General features: G+C 51.9%; 7 protein-coding genes across 7 annotated transcripts; 2 read left to right on the forward strand and 5 right to left on the reverse strand.

Annotated features, from left to right (window-relative positions):
• Nucleotides 1–243: 243 nt before the first annotated feature.
• Nucleotides 244–1,740, reverse strand: CTAM01_13918 (uncharacterized protein; the record flags this gene model as incomplete). The annotated part of the gene is made up of 1 exon (XM_060529920.1): nt 244–1,740. The coding sequence occupies one exon, from the start codon at nt 1,738–1,740 to the stop codon at nt 244–246; it is 1,497 nt and encodes a 498-aa protein (XP_060375503.1).
• Nucleotides 1,741–3,286: 1,546 nt separating this feature from the next.
• On the reverse strand, nt 3,287–3,641 carry CTAM01_13919 (uncharacterized protein; the record flags this gene model as incomplete). Its single annotated transcript, XM_060529921.1, has 2 exons — nt 3,287–3,404; nt 3,454–3,641. Coding segments are annotated over 2 exons (306 nt in total), but the record flags the coding sequence as incomplete, so codon positions are not given.
• Nucleotides 3,642–4,901: 1,260 nt separating this feature from the next.
• Nucleotides 4,902–6,647, forward strand: CTAM01_13920 (aminotransferase class I and II; the record flags this gene model as incomplete). Its single annotated transcript, XM_060529922.1, has 6 exons — nt 4,902–5,044; nt 5,165–5,424; nt 5,488–5,560; nt 5,621–5,790; nt 5,854–6,171; nt 6,253–6,647. The coding sequence occupies 6 exons, from the start codon at nt 4,902–4,904 to the stop codon at nt 6,645–6,647; spliced, it is 1,359 nt and encodes a 452-aa protein (XP_060375505.1).
• A 224-nt stretch (nt 6,648–6,871) lies between these two features.
• Nucleotides 6,872–7,322, reverse strand: CTAM01_13921 (uncharacterized protein; the record flags this gene model as incomplete). Its single annotated transcript, XM_060529923.1, has 2 exons — nt 6,872–7,131; nt 7,211–7,322. 2 exons carry the CDS (start codon nt 7,320–7,322, stop codon nt 6,872–6,874), a joined length of 372 nt encoding a protein of 123 aa, XP_060375506.1.
• Nucleotides 7,323–8,013: 691 nt separating this feature from the next.
• On the reverse strand, nt 8,014–8,827 carry CTAM01_13922 (uncharacterized protein; the record flags this gene model as incomplete). Its single annotated transcript, XM_060529924.1, has 2 exons — nt 8,014–8,634; nt 8,714–8,827. 2 exons carry the CDS (start codon nt 8,825–8,827, stop codon nt 8,014–8,016), a joined length of 735 nt encoding a protein of 244 aa, XP_060375507.1.
• A 968-nt stretch (nt 8,828–9,795) lies between these two features.
• On the reverse strand, nt 9,796–10,551 carry CTAM01_13923 (uncharacterized protein; the record flags this gene model as incomplete). Its single annotated transcript, XM_060529925.1, has 1 exon — nt 9,796–10,551. The coding sequence occupies one exon, from the start codon at nt 10,549–10,551 to the stop codon at nt 9,796–9,798; it is 756 nt and encodes a 251-aa protein (XP_060375508.1).
• A 1,482-nt stretch (nt 10,552–12,033) lies between these two features.
• CTAM01_13924 (uncharacterized protein) lies at nt 12,034–12,975 on the forward strand (the record flags this gene model as incomplete). The annotated part of the gene is made up of 5 exons (XM_060529926.1): nt 12,034–12,115; nt 12,299–12,355; nt 12,415–12,485; nt 12,526–12,539; nt 12,627–12,975. 5 exons carry the CDS (start codon nt 12,034–12,036, stop codon nt 12,973–12,975), a joined length of 573 nt encoding a protein of 190 aa, XP_060375509.1.
• Between the last annotated feature and the right edge of the window lie 609 nt (nt 12,976–13,584).

The raw sequence follows: 13,584 nt of genomic DNA on the forward strand, positions 1-13,584 counted from the left end.
ATTGAGAACCGATGAAATGGTGCTTCACAGGTGCTTGTCTAAATCTATTACGCCTTCCAATATATTCACGTTGTGTCGCCAGACTTCCTTTCCAGCTCTTTGGACCACTGATTCAGGTCTGTGGTCTGACGAGTCATTATCGACTCCATGAAACCAACGAGTGACATCGCATCCCCCCCAAAACCGACGTCATCGCCGTGACTCGCGCAAAAAATGCCCATTCAGCCACACACACCCCCATCCTCATCTATCCTTCTTTTCCGGAGGCAATACGCGCCACTGGTCCGTAATCTTCAACCCGAACCCCTCGGCGATATCGCACCCGCCGCGCCCCCACTTCAGCTCAAAGACCCGGCGCCCGGCAGCGACGAGCACCTCAAAAGCCTCTGCGAACCCAGCGGCGTCGTAGTAATACGGTTCGCCCTCGCCGCCGTGCTGGCTTTTTTGCCACGAGTTGCGGTTGTGGTCGCTGTCTCTGTACTTGTAGTTTGTCATTTCCAGGCCCGTCTGGACCACGGCGCGGAATGACTCTGCCTTGTCGTCTACGAGGGTAGCATTCGCCGCGGTCTCGTCGTCTCGCTTGTCGCCCTGTATCTTCTCGTTCTCGGGCTTCTTCTCGGCCGGCGGCGGGGGCGGAGGCGGGGGTGGGGGATTTGGGTCGACCATTTTCGGGACCGTCCCCGGAATCCGGTACAAGACAGAAAGATCCTCGAGGTGCGTCGAGATATCATTGATGATACCCGCCCGACGGTGTTTCATCGTCCAACCGTCCATGGCCAGGCGCGCGTTCATGTCGCAGTCGGTCGCGTAGTACGGAATCAGCGAGTCCCATCCGCCAATGGCGTCCATCGCGGCACGGTTCACCAGGGTCAAGTGGTCATATTGGTACCACCGGAACCCCCATTTCTCTTTACGTCTCAGCGTGGTATCAAGATCGCGCAGGCAGTTCTCGTATATGGTGCGGTACCCCTGCTGTCCTGCCGCGGGCGGGTTCATGATCTCATTTTGCTCCTCCTCGTCGTAGAATTCCCATGTTCGGTCACCGGGGCGGTGAGTGTCATCCTTGCCGTCCTCAAAGGAGAAGACGAGAACGTCCTGGTGAGAGTAAAAGTAGTATGGCCAGTTGTTCTTGTGCGCCTCGTGCAGGAACATGTTCTGCATCTGCGAGAAGGAGAGCAGGGCGGGCGCTTGGATGACGTTGACTCCTAGCCGTTTGAGCGTCGTATGGTTCAGGTAGAACTGGTTCTGAAGGGAGAGCTTGCCCTGGGCGTTGGCGAACTGGACGCCCGTGTTCTCGAGGACATGGATGCTGGAGGGCGGCCAGCCTGCTGTGATGTAGCTAACAACGCATTGGAGAAGGATGGGCCACTGGCGGGTGAAGCCGATGAAGAGCGGCGGTTGCGCGTCGAGACCGTAGTCTTTGTGTATGTCGTCGCGGGGGACGTTATGCGCAGGGACCGAGGGGGGCGGCGAGTCGGTGTTGGCGAGGAGGGGGAAGGGATCGATTACCGGGGGCGAGGTGTAGGTCGGTGCCGGCTTGTATACTGGGGTCTCGGAGGAGAGCGACTGCTTGTTGTCCTTGCCACTCGAAGATGGCGGCGGTGTCTTCGTGTGCTTCGCGAGGTTATACAGTGAATCGAGATTTATAATGCTTTCATGGAATCGAACAAGAACGAGGATTAGGGCGAAGAGAGCAGCGAGGGGGAGTATCGTTCGCAAACGGGAATTGATAGCGATCATCTTCAGATTCAGAGAGCTGTGAATCAGCGCATCGCAGGCGGAAGGAGGAGAGGAATGCAGTCGAGCTCGGCGAAGGTAAGGCTCGTGGAATACGACGACGGCATTGTGAGGGAGGGAGAGGGAAGCTGCTGCGCCGCAGGGCAGGCGGGAGTCGATGAGATTAAGTTGGGGATCATGGTTGTGTGAGGCGACACCTGTGCCGCGCGTGTGTGACGAATGGGAGGGTACGTTCCTTCAGCCGCGTTGCGTTTCTCTTGCTGGAAGGAAAGAAATGCCTGAAGAGACTGCCTGGAATGGGCGATTCTCAGACACGCAAGTCGCAACAGGGGGAAAGTGCCATGCAGCTTCCTTGCTTGTTTGGTTCCGAAGGTGGGTGAGTGTGGACTGCTGAGGTGTGTGTGTGGAAGGTGCAACTTTTTTTGGGCCCTGGTATTCGTGTACAGACGTTCCAGAGCTGGGAGATTGGGGGATGTAGCCTGCCGCGCTAATGCTCCAAAAAGCTTAGCTGGCACGGGACGAATGTGCCTCTTTCCGCCCAGCTTGTTAGTCTCAGTTGGACGATTGACCAATTAGAGCTGGGTTGCTTTGCGTAGTCGGAATACGGCAGCTTGAGTGGAGGCCGAATCCTTGACTTACAAGCAAATTACTATCAATCAACACTACGAGTACCTCGGATGTTACGTAGGCAGATAGACATGAGTACACGAACTCTGCACTTCAGTTCGTAGCTGTCTAGAAATTTCGCAAATCATCTTGGCGTCGAGAAAGTCATAAGGCGCAAGGATTCAATACGGTTACTGAATTTGCTCAACGTTTTACCACGGGAATGACAATACCGAAAGACAAGTTGTGCAAAGAAACTCTGACTTGGAAGGATTGATCTTGAAGTCTTGACATTACCTTTGTACTCCAAGCGGAGATGCGATGCATATCATGAAGTTTTTCAAAGGACCCGTCATTCATTTTTCCGCCATCTTATTCATTTGTTCCTCCTGCTTCATCCTCTTCCTCTGGTATGGTCGTGAGAGAGGTCGACTGGTCAGCAGACCAGCTCTCTGGCAGTCACTCAAATGTAAGGTCATTAGGTCAGGGATACGGTTCATACTTAGCCATGTTATAACCTATATCCAAACAAGCGTTACTTATCGTATGTGCTCAACTTCAAAGAACGATTAAGATTCAAACAGCATGATACAGTACAGGATCGTAGTCAGTCACACGCGGCGCTTGCCAGAAAGGTTGACCAGAGAGGCCGGCCGCAAAGGTCGAAGGCGGCCGCAAGGAGGCTCACTCATCCTCAACGCACGAAGGTGCTATAGGGACCAACAGTACCTCACCTGCCACAGACCACCAATCGAAATGCTTGATCGGTAGAGTATCAGTGAAGTCTCCTGAGGTAATCATGCGACAGCATTCCGATTCGGGGTGGTCACCCTTTTTTGTCTTTTTCCTCTCTTGTATATCCTTGACCTCAGATATCTCCCTACTATCTTCACATTCCATGAAAAATAGACTTTCATCACTGAGCAACTTTTAACCCCAGTCTTCAACACGAGATCTCAACAGACGCATGCAAGACGGAATGGCAGTCAAGGTCGCCATCGGGAAGGGCAAAGTGGCTGCCACCGCAGTTTGACCCGCCGAACGTCTTCATCGTACAGTCACTGCAGGAGATTGGATTTCTTCTGAGTTGGGAGCGATCAATAGACATACCTCTTCTGAAGAACTTTGATGGATCGCTTATTGGTTACAGGTATGCATCGGTACGCACCGCTGCCGGTCACCTCGAAGGTGCTTTGGTCTGAGTTGCAAAGATCGTCACTGAAGGAGACGACCTTGGCCCAGTTGTCTCTGACTTCGAGATCCACCGAGTTGGCAATGACGAAAGTGGCGAGGGAGGTGATCGAGGCAAGAGTGGGGAAGCGCGTCGTGAGTCTTTGGTAGTGCAAGGGCTTAGGTAGTATGAAAAGGAGTACGAGGTTATAAGTGTGATTAAGAGTATATGCATAGGGAGTTGAGTAGGTAGGGAGAGGAGCCAGTGTCGTCTACTTATAGTCATGAAGATGCCGGCGAGGGGGATAGATGGACCGCGGAGGCAGCAAAGCGACATTAGTGCTGCAAGAATAGACATCATTATGTCAAACGGCGTCTAGTAAGCCATCTTATTCGGACGAATTGAAAAGCACATAGCCACACATGGTGTTATACAAGCCGACCACGAAGAGGATTTTGCTGACGCTGGCGTCAGCTATTATTCAAGCACGACTGAACTCTTGTATTACACCGCCATTCCTGTCTTAAACTGATTTTTCAGTGGGATTTCATAGTCTCTGATACGTTGGTACGACTTTGAATTGAGAAAACGGCCACTTCGAGGCACTTGGCTTCCGAATTCTCAACTAGGATCGGCGCAAATACCTCGTGTCATGACTGATTCGTGCAAGCCAACGGCCCAACATGTCCAGTGAAGGCATTTGAATTTAGGGATACAGCACCAAAAGGGGCCTAGGAGTTGTAAACCGTCTAATCCTATGGTATCTGCGGCTATGATAGGAGGCTGACACCCGAAGCTCGGATCTAGGGCCCGATTACCTTGCATCAATGTACCCTGCCTTAGGCGTGTTGTCATCAGCGAGAAGCGTTCCTCTACGAATTCGAGTTTTTCGTACATTGAGGTCCGACTGATCCCAATCACTGGAACCCTCTTCCCCTCCAGCCAAAAGATGTTGAATTTTGCTGCCTAAAGTCTCTCGTAAACTTCATTATTATTGGAGTCTGCGGGTTTCTTTGCATGACAATGAAGGAAGTTGGGGGTAATTTAGTGAGCAAGAACCGCGGGGTAAAACTCCAACTGCACCGGAGAATCCCCGGCTCGGCTCAGTCAGATTACATAAGAAATATTTACCCCGCCAAAAAGCGCATTTGGCCGGCTCACCCCGCCACAGGGCGTGGACTGCAGCACCGAACATCGGGACGGCCGATTACGCCATTCAAACGCTCCAGACGGGAAATGGGTCTCGAGCTGCCGTGAAGCAAATCAGCGTCTTCCAATTTTCGGAGCTTCGTTCTGGAGTACTACGGATAGGTTAATCGAGGAGGCCGACTCACAACCCTCTTCGCCGTGCCGCTCCGACTCCTCTTCTCATCCCATTGCCCTCTTCATGACCTCCCTCGTCCTCCCTCTCTTCCGGTCGCGCATCATCAGCACCAGCACCGCCAGACGAGGTTTCCAGTCCACCGCAATGTCTCTCAGCAGCAAGCTCAAGCCCGCGGCCCGCGTCGCCGGCCGGCGACAGGATGTCTGGTGTGTATTGAGATCCCGGTCGTCGTGAGAGACAGAAAAGTATGCGCCAGCGCTACTTCTGACAAATCTCTGTTGGTCGATGATGAGCAATTGAGTGCAAGATGCTGACCGCGAGACCAGGTCCATCATCAACGAGGCCGCTGCCGCTTCACCCAAGCAGCCCATTGTGAACATGGGACAGGGGTTCTTTGGCTACAACCCTCCCGATTTCATTCTCAACGCCGCCAAGCAAGCGCTGGATCGCGTCGAGTGCAACCAGTACAGCCCTACCAAGGGTCGCCCAAGACTCAAGAAGGCCATTGCGGACGCCTACTCTCCTCACTGGGGCCGCAAGCTGGACCCCGAGACCGAAGTCACCATCACTACTGGCGCAAACGAGGGTGAGATGAGAAGGCCTGGAGAGGAGTAAGACGATCTTAGAATATGGACTGACTGGTGACTAGGCATGCTGAGTGCTTTCATGGCCTTTATTGAGCCCGGTGATGAGGTCATTGTCTTTGAGCCCTTCTTCGACCAGTAAGCCAAGCCACGAGTGCTGTTCATGATACGTCCCAGGCATGCTGACTCCTTGGAAAGGTACATCAGCAACATTGAGATGCCCGGCGGCAAGATCACCTACGTTCCCCTGCATCCTCCCACAGACGGCGCCACGGCGACATCATCCGCCGCCAACTGGACTATCGACTTTGACGAGCTCGAGCGCGCCATCACACCAAAGACCAAGATGATTGTCCTCAACACACCACGTTCGTCGCCACTTCCCTTGCAGCTCCAAATACAGGGCGTGTTTTGCTGACATGTTGACACAGACAACCCCGTCGGCAAGGTGTTCTCCAAGGACGAGCTCCAGAAGATTGGCGACCTATGCGTCAAGAACGAGATTATCATTCTCTCCGACGAGGTCTACGACCGCCTATACTATGTCCCCTTCACGAGAATAGCCACGCTCTCCCCCGAGGTCGAGCGCCTCACCATCACCGTCGGTTCCGCGGGCAAGAACTTCTACGCTACCGGATGGCGCGTGGGCTGGCTTATGGGTCCTGCCGAACTTATCCAGCATGTTTCTGCGGCGCATACTCGTATCTGCTACTCATCCGTCTCGCCTCTGCAAGAAGCGTGCGCTGTCGGTATGTTGCCCCCTCTCTCTCTATCTATTGCTTTTCCCTAGCAACCTTGGATCTCATTGTGACTAACCCCGCGTCCGACAGGTTTCGAGCAAGCCGAGAAGGAAGGTTTCTGGGACGAGACGATCAAGGACATGAAGGGCAAGATGGACCGCTTCAACGAGGTGTGGAAGGAGCTCGGCATGCCCTACTCGGAGCCCGAGGGCGGCTACTTCGTCCTCGTCAACATGGCCAAGGTTAAGCTGCCCGAGGACTACCCGTTCCCGCCCCACGTCGCCAGCCGTCCGCGCGACTTCAAGCTCGCGTGGTTCCTCATCCAGGAGGTGGGCGTCGCCGCTATCCCGCCCACCGAGTTCTACACGGATGAGAATGCGCACATTGCGGCGGATTACATCCGTTTCGCGGTCTGCAAGGAGGACGAGGTGCTCGAGACGGCCAAGGAGCGTCTTCGTGGGTTGAAGAAGTATATCAAGGAATAGATGAAGATGCGAGTATGTTCATAGAGGATACAGATCGCGGTGACACGAGTATGTACCATGCCTGTCATAATTTCCCATGTTCTTCTACCCTTTTCAAAGAGTGAATAGACAAAATCCGAGCCGTATAGTTTCTCCCTCAAATACATTCCTTATCACCCCGCTTGTAGTTGACATGAAACATTCATCTTTGCCTCATTACGCGTCAAGGAACAAATCCCAAGCGTTCAATGGTGATGGTGATGGCGCCGATGGTTAAGCCCACCACCTCTAGACGCCGCGCAAGCATCCCCGACGCCCCCGAGCGCTCCGCCTTCTTGGCAGACGTTCTCGGGACCGCAGTAAGTCACAAAGAGGAGACCCGAGTCGCCCGGCACGGGGACGCCTGCCGGCGCGCACCAGAAGACGGACTGATTGACGTGCGTGTCGTCGATGGACTGCCTGCCCGATGTCAGGGCGCCCTCAATCGCCTTACGGTTGTTTGTATCTAAGCTTGAAGTTAGAATAGAGGCTTCTTGAATGATTCTAACCATAGAGATCAGAAGATTTGATGAAGGGATACCAACCGAGTTTGAGGAGGCGGGAGCCGCAGTAGGTTTCGGCTTGGGTGCATACTACGGCGAAGGCGGCGCTGGTGAGGGTGGAGATGATGGTCGCGATGAGGGCGAGACGAGACATGTTTGCTTTGGCCTCTTTTTCTTTCCTCTTTTCTTGATGTCGGAGATTATGATTGACGACTGTTGAAAAGTTTCTGCAAGGCGTCGGTTTGTCTGAGGTTCATATGCCGGTCGCAACGTTCGTGAAGGGATGGTGGCTCATCCCTTTGGTATCCCTTTGGCACAGGGCGGACGGGACGATGGAAGCGCCAGGTCAAGCTCCGGCTTCAAGCATCACACAATTGAGGAGTCACGCGAGTCAGAAAGCTATATGATTTTGGTAGATGAATCAGCGCGGACGCAAGCTGTGTTTTTCTATATACCCAGGTCCTCACCCACACCATGGGCATCATCAGGGCTTACGAGATAACACCGCAGGTGGAACAATATCACGAGTGCAGTAATTCAAGGGTAAATCATGTGCCATGATGCTTGATGTAACTACTGATCTGTGTCTTCAGGTGGATCAAGCTATCCGAAAACCCATGAGGTAATCACGAGATCTGGTCGCTTCAACCAAACCATGGTCTAGACCCAACCGATGCCAATTCCTATTACCTCCGCATCATCCTAAACACCAGCCCAAGCTACAAAAAGGCCTCCAAACTGTCATTACCAGAAGGAACCCCAAGTGCTAGTAGAAACGAATCGTAAGGGGTCGAAAGTGAAGAGCAAGATACCGCAACTGGGCAAGGAAATAGCCGTAAGATCCTTTAGATCTCGCCAGTGTTCGCGGCGCCCGACATCTCGACGTCGCCATTGGCAGCCTCATCCTTGACCTCAAGCTTGGCGACATCAGCGGCAGGAGCGTCCTCGCCATCAGCAGCCTCCTCGTTCTCGGAAGCCGCCTTCTCGGGAGCAGCAGCAGCAACAGCAGCATTCTTGGTCTTGGCAGGGGTCTTGCGCTTGGCGGCGGGAACCTTCTTCTTGACGGGCGTCTCGGGCTCGGCCTCCTCGTCGGCGTTCTCGTCGCTCTCGGTAGTCTTGGCGGCGGCCTTGGGAGTAGCAGCGGCCTTCTTCTTGGCCGGGGTGGCGCGCTTCTTCTTGGCGGGCGTCTCGACGACGAGCTTCTCCTCGCCGTCCGAGTTCAGGTTGGCGCCACCGGCAGCGGCGAGCTCGTCGGCGTCGTCAGAGCTAGTGGTAGCAGCGGCGGCGGTAGCGGCCTTTCTCTTGGACGGAGTGGCAGTCTTGCGCTTGGCGGGGCTGCTACCGGCGCTGTCGCTGGACTGGGCGGGGAGATCGGAGAAGAGTTTCTTCTTGATGACGCTCCAGGCGTTGGAGGCGGAGCGCGGGTTGGTCATGCCGCAGGCCGCAGCGAGCTTGGCGTAGTCAACCTGGAAGATAGAAATGTTATTAGCGCTGTCCAATGCGTGAGGTAGATAGCGAAGATTTTAAAGTGAGGATAGATCTTACCTCGGGAGCGCTCTTCAAGGAGCTCCAAGTGTGCTTGAGGATCTCGAGCTCGCGTTCGGTAAGGGCGGACTTAGGGGCAGTAGCAGCCTCGGAGGAAGAGCCGGCGGAAGACATGATGAATGAGTATTGATGAGAGTGCGATGAGGAATCAATGGTCTGTGATGAGCGGCGAGGACTTGCAAGTAAATATGCAAGAGTGTGAAAGCTGTGGTGTGCCGAAGGGTGACGGAGGAGGAGTGGGCGGGTAGAAGTACGAGTCCTGGAAGAAGAGGAATGAGATAGATGTATAAGAATGAAATCTACAGACCCGCGGGAGAGTGAAGATCTTTTTTATGGGAGGGCCTGTGGCAGATGGGCTGCAGATATTGGAAGGTAGTGAGGAGGCGGGAGAAGTCAAAGGCAAGTACGAGAATGAGAATGAGATTGAGAGCGGTGTGGCAGACAGAGTGAGAGCGAGGATGAGAAAGAAAGTGAGCGAAACTTAAGTAGAGGCAAATGAAAAACTCATATGAGTGGGCAAAAATTCTAATGTGAACGAGAAAGAACGATCGTCCGGCCGTTCTTGACGGCAAGAAGTGGGTAAAAATCACTGAAGACGTCGAAGGCAACAGCGAACTGCCGGCAGATCAAGGCAAGTCAGCCAAGATACTCCAAGACTATTTCCGTGAACGCCAGCTTGAACTGAAATATTAATTACGGGCCATCACGTTTCGTATTTGAGAGTGCTTTACTGATGTTAGACTTCATTATGTTTCTCTGCTTCAGCGTTGCAGGCTGCAGCATCACAGGAGGCAGGAGGAGAAATTTCAGTCAAGGCCTCAAAGCAGTCTCACCCAATTTTTCTGTTGGTCATTCAATGTTTGACTCGAAAGTTCCAATCAGCTTTCTTCGTATTCTGCTGTCCCGTCAGTTCTTTTTTCATTCTGAGAATGATACAAGCCTCTCACTTGAGTGACCCCATGAACACCCACGAGGCAGGCCGCAACAATCATACATCGAATATCGGCAGGCAAAGCTAAAGGACTCTATAATCTTCACCAGAATCATTTGAAGATTTGGAGTTTACTTGTATTACCTACTGTTCACTTGCTGATTCCTGCGATGCTTGCTAGCAACCCCTCCCTCGACCCGAGATAATACGCCGCTACACCTATCAGCCCAGGAACCACAACCCATAACGCCTTCCTTGCGAATGCAACCGCCCCTTTCCTGATGATTATCTGAAGCTTCTCGTGGTATGCCTCATGATCATTGACATGGGGGAACGGAACATCAGGAATAGGCTTTCCCAAGAAGGCACACAATGGTTCCCATCCATCTTTTAAGTGCAAGTTGAGCAACCGATCAGGGGGTGTCTCTCTTCGAATAGTCGCGTAGTGGTTTCGATACCCATCGCGAGCCTTCTCTGGGACTTCTTTCCTTGTCTCTGCACCAAAGGTGTACTTCAACCACGTGAAAGTGATGTCGTCAATTTCAGCCACATACTTGGCTCGCAGCCACGATAAAAATCGCCAGACAGGGTTGAAGGCGACGGTGACGATACTCTCATCGAAGCTCTTGTACCAGGATTCAATGTCGCGCTCGACAAGGACCACTTTGGAATCAGGGTATGCCGCCACCAGCTCGGGACCGAAGAATTCAGCTGGCATATCGCAAATGGCTCCGCAGTGACCAAGGAGCTGGTCGAACTCTGTGCGACCGAATGGTTGTTGGCCTGACTTGGGGTTCTGCTTCGCGTGCATGCCCTCCATCCACATTTCGACTTCGCAAATGTTTGAGACCATGGCCAATCCATAATAGACATCGTTGTAGCCGAGGATTATCAGTGCTCGTTGCATAGCTGCATCACGTTAGAATGATTGATGAATCCAAAGGCCTGAAAATGCTTAGAAGTTACTTAGACGACGTGCCCGTCTTGGACATCCCCAAAGCCAAGACTTCAAGAGGTACGACACGCTTGCATTGCCGCCTGTCAATGTTCAAATCCGGCTTGAAAAGTTCTGGATGCTTCTCTTTCTCGCTTTGCATCTGAGACATTGTGAGATGGTTTCATGTAGAAGTTCGCAATACGCCAAAGAGAGTATGGTAGGTGAGATAGAAATCAGCTAGACCCGGATACTGGAGAAACCTTCTAGATAAGGAAGAAGGAGATTTCGTGTTTTCAGGAGCAAGCAAACGTAGACATAGGATCGACAATCCAATGTGTACTTTCTCAAGACGAAACCGGCTTTGGTTGTGAACCGAGAACCCCGGTTCCAATAAGTCCTTCAACCCCAGCTTGTCACATTGGATCGTATCATATCCACATATGACAAGCATCTTGTGGCTTCGAAGGGAAGCCATCGTCTCCGCGGCTGGGATCCGAATTTCTAGTGCCTTGGCTCCACGTATCGGCCTGCGGGCCGCCTCCGATGAGCCAAGATCTCATTTTGCGGCCGAACTTTGGTGCACGAATGAGAGATCATATGTGATTTATAGACGAGCGTCACCGTTGGCAACACCAGCACAGCTAGATATTGAGGAACCCAAGCACTTCGCCCTGATGTTCAATGTAGGATTCGTTCAAGCGAGATAACGAAACACCAAGTGGGCTCGAGATCCTAGTGTTACCCGCACTTTGCGCACTGGATGCTACCAGTGTACTTCACGCCGAGGATGTTCGTCTTTCAGGAAGTGATCTTACAGACGTTGGTCCATAGATTAAGTACACATGGACATAAGCCTATGTTCGGATGTTAAGATTACCTGTCTCCATACATCGACTTCAGACTGCGAAGTCGGGTTCGCCACTCATCGATAACTTGGAATTGAACACATATTTTACATGCTTAGCGGCCCGCACAGAGAAAACCTCCCGAAACACAAATGATCTGAGTGGCCCAAGGACTCGTTTGTTGGGGGAAATCGAAAGATATTCTTGGCCGAAATCCTTCGCCAGCGAAAAGATTTGTTTGCTGGAGACTCCCCCTGGCATGGCAAACATGCATGTGCAGTGGGCTACATCCTTGCACGTGAACCAACGAAGTGATCCATGACATCTTTGACGAACATGAGAGCCTCCGTTAGGAAGCATTCCCGAGGAGAGTTGTGGTTGGAAAAAGGATGCCCATTGCCAAGTGTGATAACCACGAAGACATGGCTCAGCGTCTGATCAATCTCAGATGTTAGAACCAACAACTCTTTGGGATTGTTCCGCACATGACATCCTTCAAAAGTTTCAGGAGCCCAGTATACCAATGCAGCTTGCACGAGCTGGTCTTTTGCGTTCATCATCTCTCGAACACCGTTCCTGAGAGCGTTAGCATTTCGAAATTTCCGCCATGGCGACCGCCGCAGATGTCGTCTACATGGCCGAACCACCCATCGGCGAGGCTCGATTTGCAGCTAAGACCGTGGGCATCGGTATGATAGCTGCAGGGGTCTCGACGACTGTCATTTACTTATCGGCTGTTTTTCTTCGAATATTTACGAGACTACATGTTGCAAAACGGAGCCTAGGCGTTGATGATTGAAAGCCAACTGATTCTCAATAGTTCTATGAAGAGACATGATGATCTGAGAGAACTACTAACACTTAGAAAACAGACTTGATTATCACTTCAATGGTCATGAGCCTTGCCTTCTTAGCTACAGGAATGGAAAGTAAGTTCGCATTCATTCCTACCTTACTATTCTGCCTGCCCTATTTCTCACCGACTTAGTGATCGATCTAGGCGTTACATCACATTTCTGGCAGGTGACTTACGCAGATTATAACCCCGGGTTTCTCATTGTAAGTTAACTATTGCCCACTAATCATTATTTTGAGTCAGATACGAGCTACTGAGTGGATGTCTACGCAAGGCATGCTTCGGAAAGCTGACTCGAATTGACACTAATACGGCACATGTACCACCGTGACATATTCTCTCAGTGTTGTACTGGCGAAACTCTCCCTCTTGTTCCTCTACCTGCGGTTGTCTCCCGATCGAAGCTCTCGAATCATCGTCACAAGTCTCATCGGAATTGTCATCGCTTATTCTGTGGCCTATCAACTGCTGAGCATCTTCGGTTGTCGTCCAATCTACGCATCATGGGACACAGAGGCACTGCAGACTGCCCACTGCGTCGACAAAGAGACTATTTGTATGATCCTCAGCATCGCAGAAATCATTATGGACGTCGTCATACTTCTGCTTCCGCTGAAAATTGTCATTCCACTTCAAATGGCTCGAAGGCAGAAGGTTTCTGTCATTCTAATGTTCGCCACTGGGATATTGTGAGAGCCTTTGCCTCCTTGTTTTCTACCTCTATCTTATTCCGTCAAAGTATCACTCCGGTCCTAACTGCTCGTTGTGTTTGTGCATCGGCGATCAAACGGACGATCATCCTTCCATCACTGTTGAAGAGTGCTGGTTACAGCTGGGGTGTAGCCGAACAATTCAACTTGTCCTTCCTCGAGGCGAATGCCGGCATTGTGTGCGCCTCGGTCCCTGGGTTGCAGCCTTTCTTTGTCCGATATCTGCCAAGCTTCATTTCTTCACATATCACCGGATCTGCTGACAAGAGCGGAAAGAAGTCATTGCCATACTCCACTGTCATCGAGAATAACAGAAAAAGACACAACATGCAGTCCGAGTCGTACGAATTACAGTCACATGATGATCTTCCAGAAGAGAGTTCGGGAAAAGCAAAATGCAGCGATGACGAAGCTGAGTTATGGTCTGGAAGGAGGTACCGCACGGATATTTCCAGTGAGCGGGAGACAGTTATCGAATCTGAATCAAATCAGCACCGAAGGACCTGTAGCGGAATAGATCATGCGGCTAATGAAGTGACTTCAATGGCGTTGAGTCAGTCTCATTTGCGAATAGAAACGATGGTCGAATCAC

This window comes from Colletotrichum tamarilloi (genome assembly GCF_030869305.1).
Source record: "Colletotrichum tamarilloi strain Tom-12 chromosome Unknown Scaffold_108.1, whole genome shotgun sequence".
Taxonomy (NCBI): domain Eukaryota; kingdom Fungi; phylum Ascomycota; class Sordariomycetes; order Glomerellales; family Glomerellaceae; genus Colletotrichum; species Colletotrichum tamarilloi.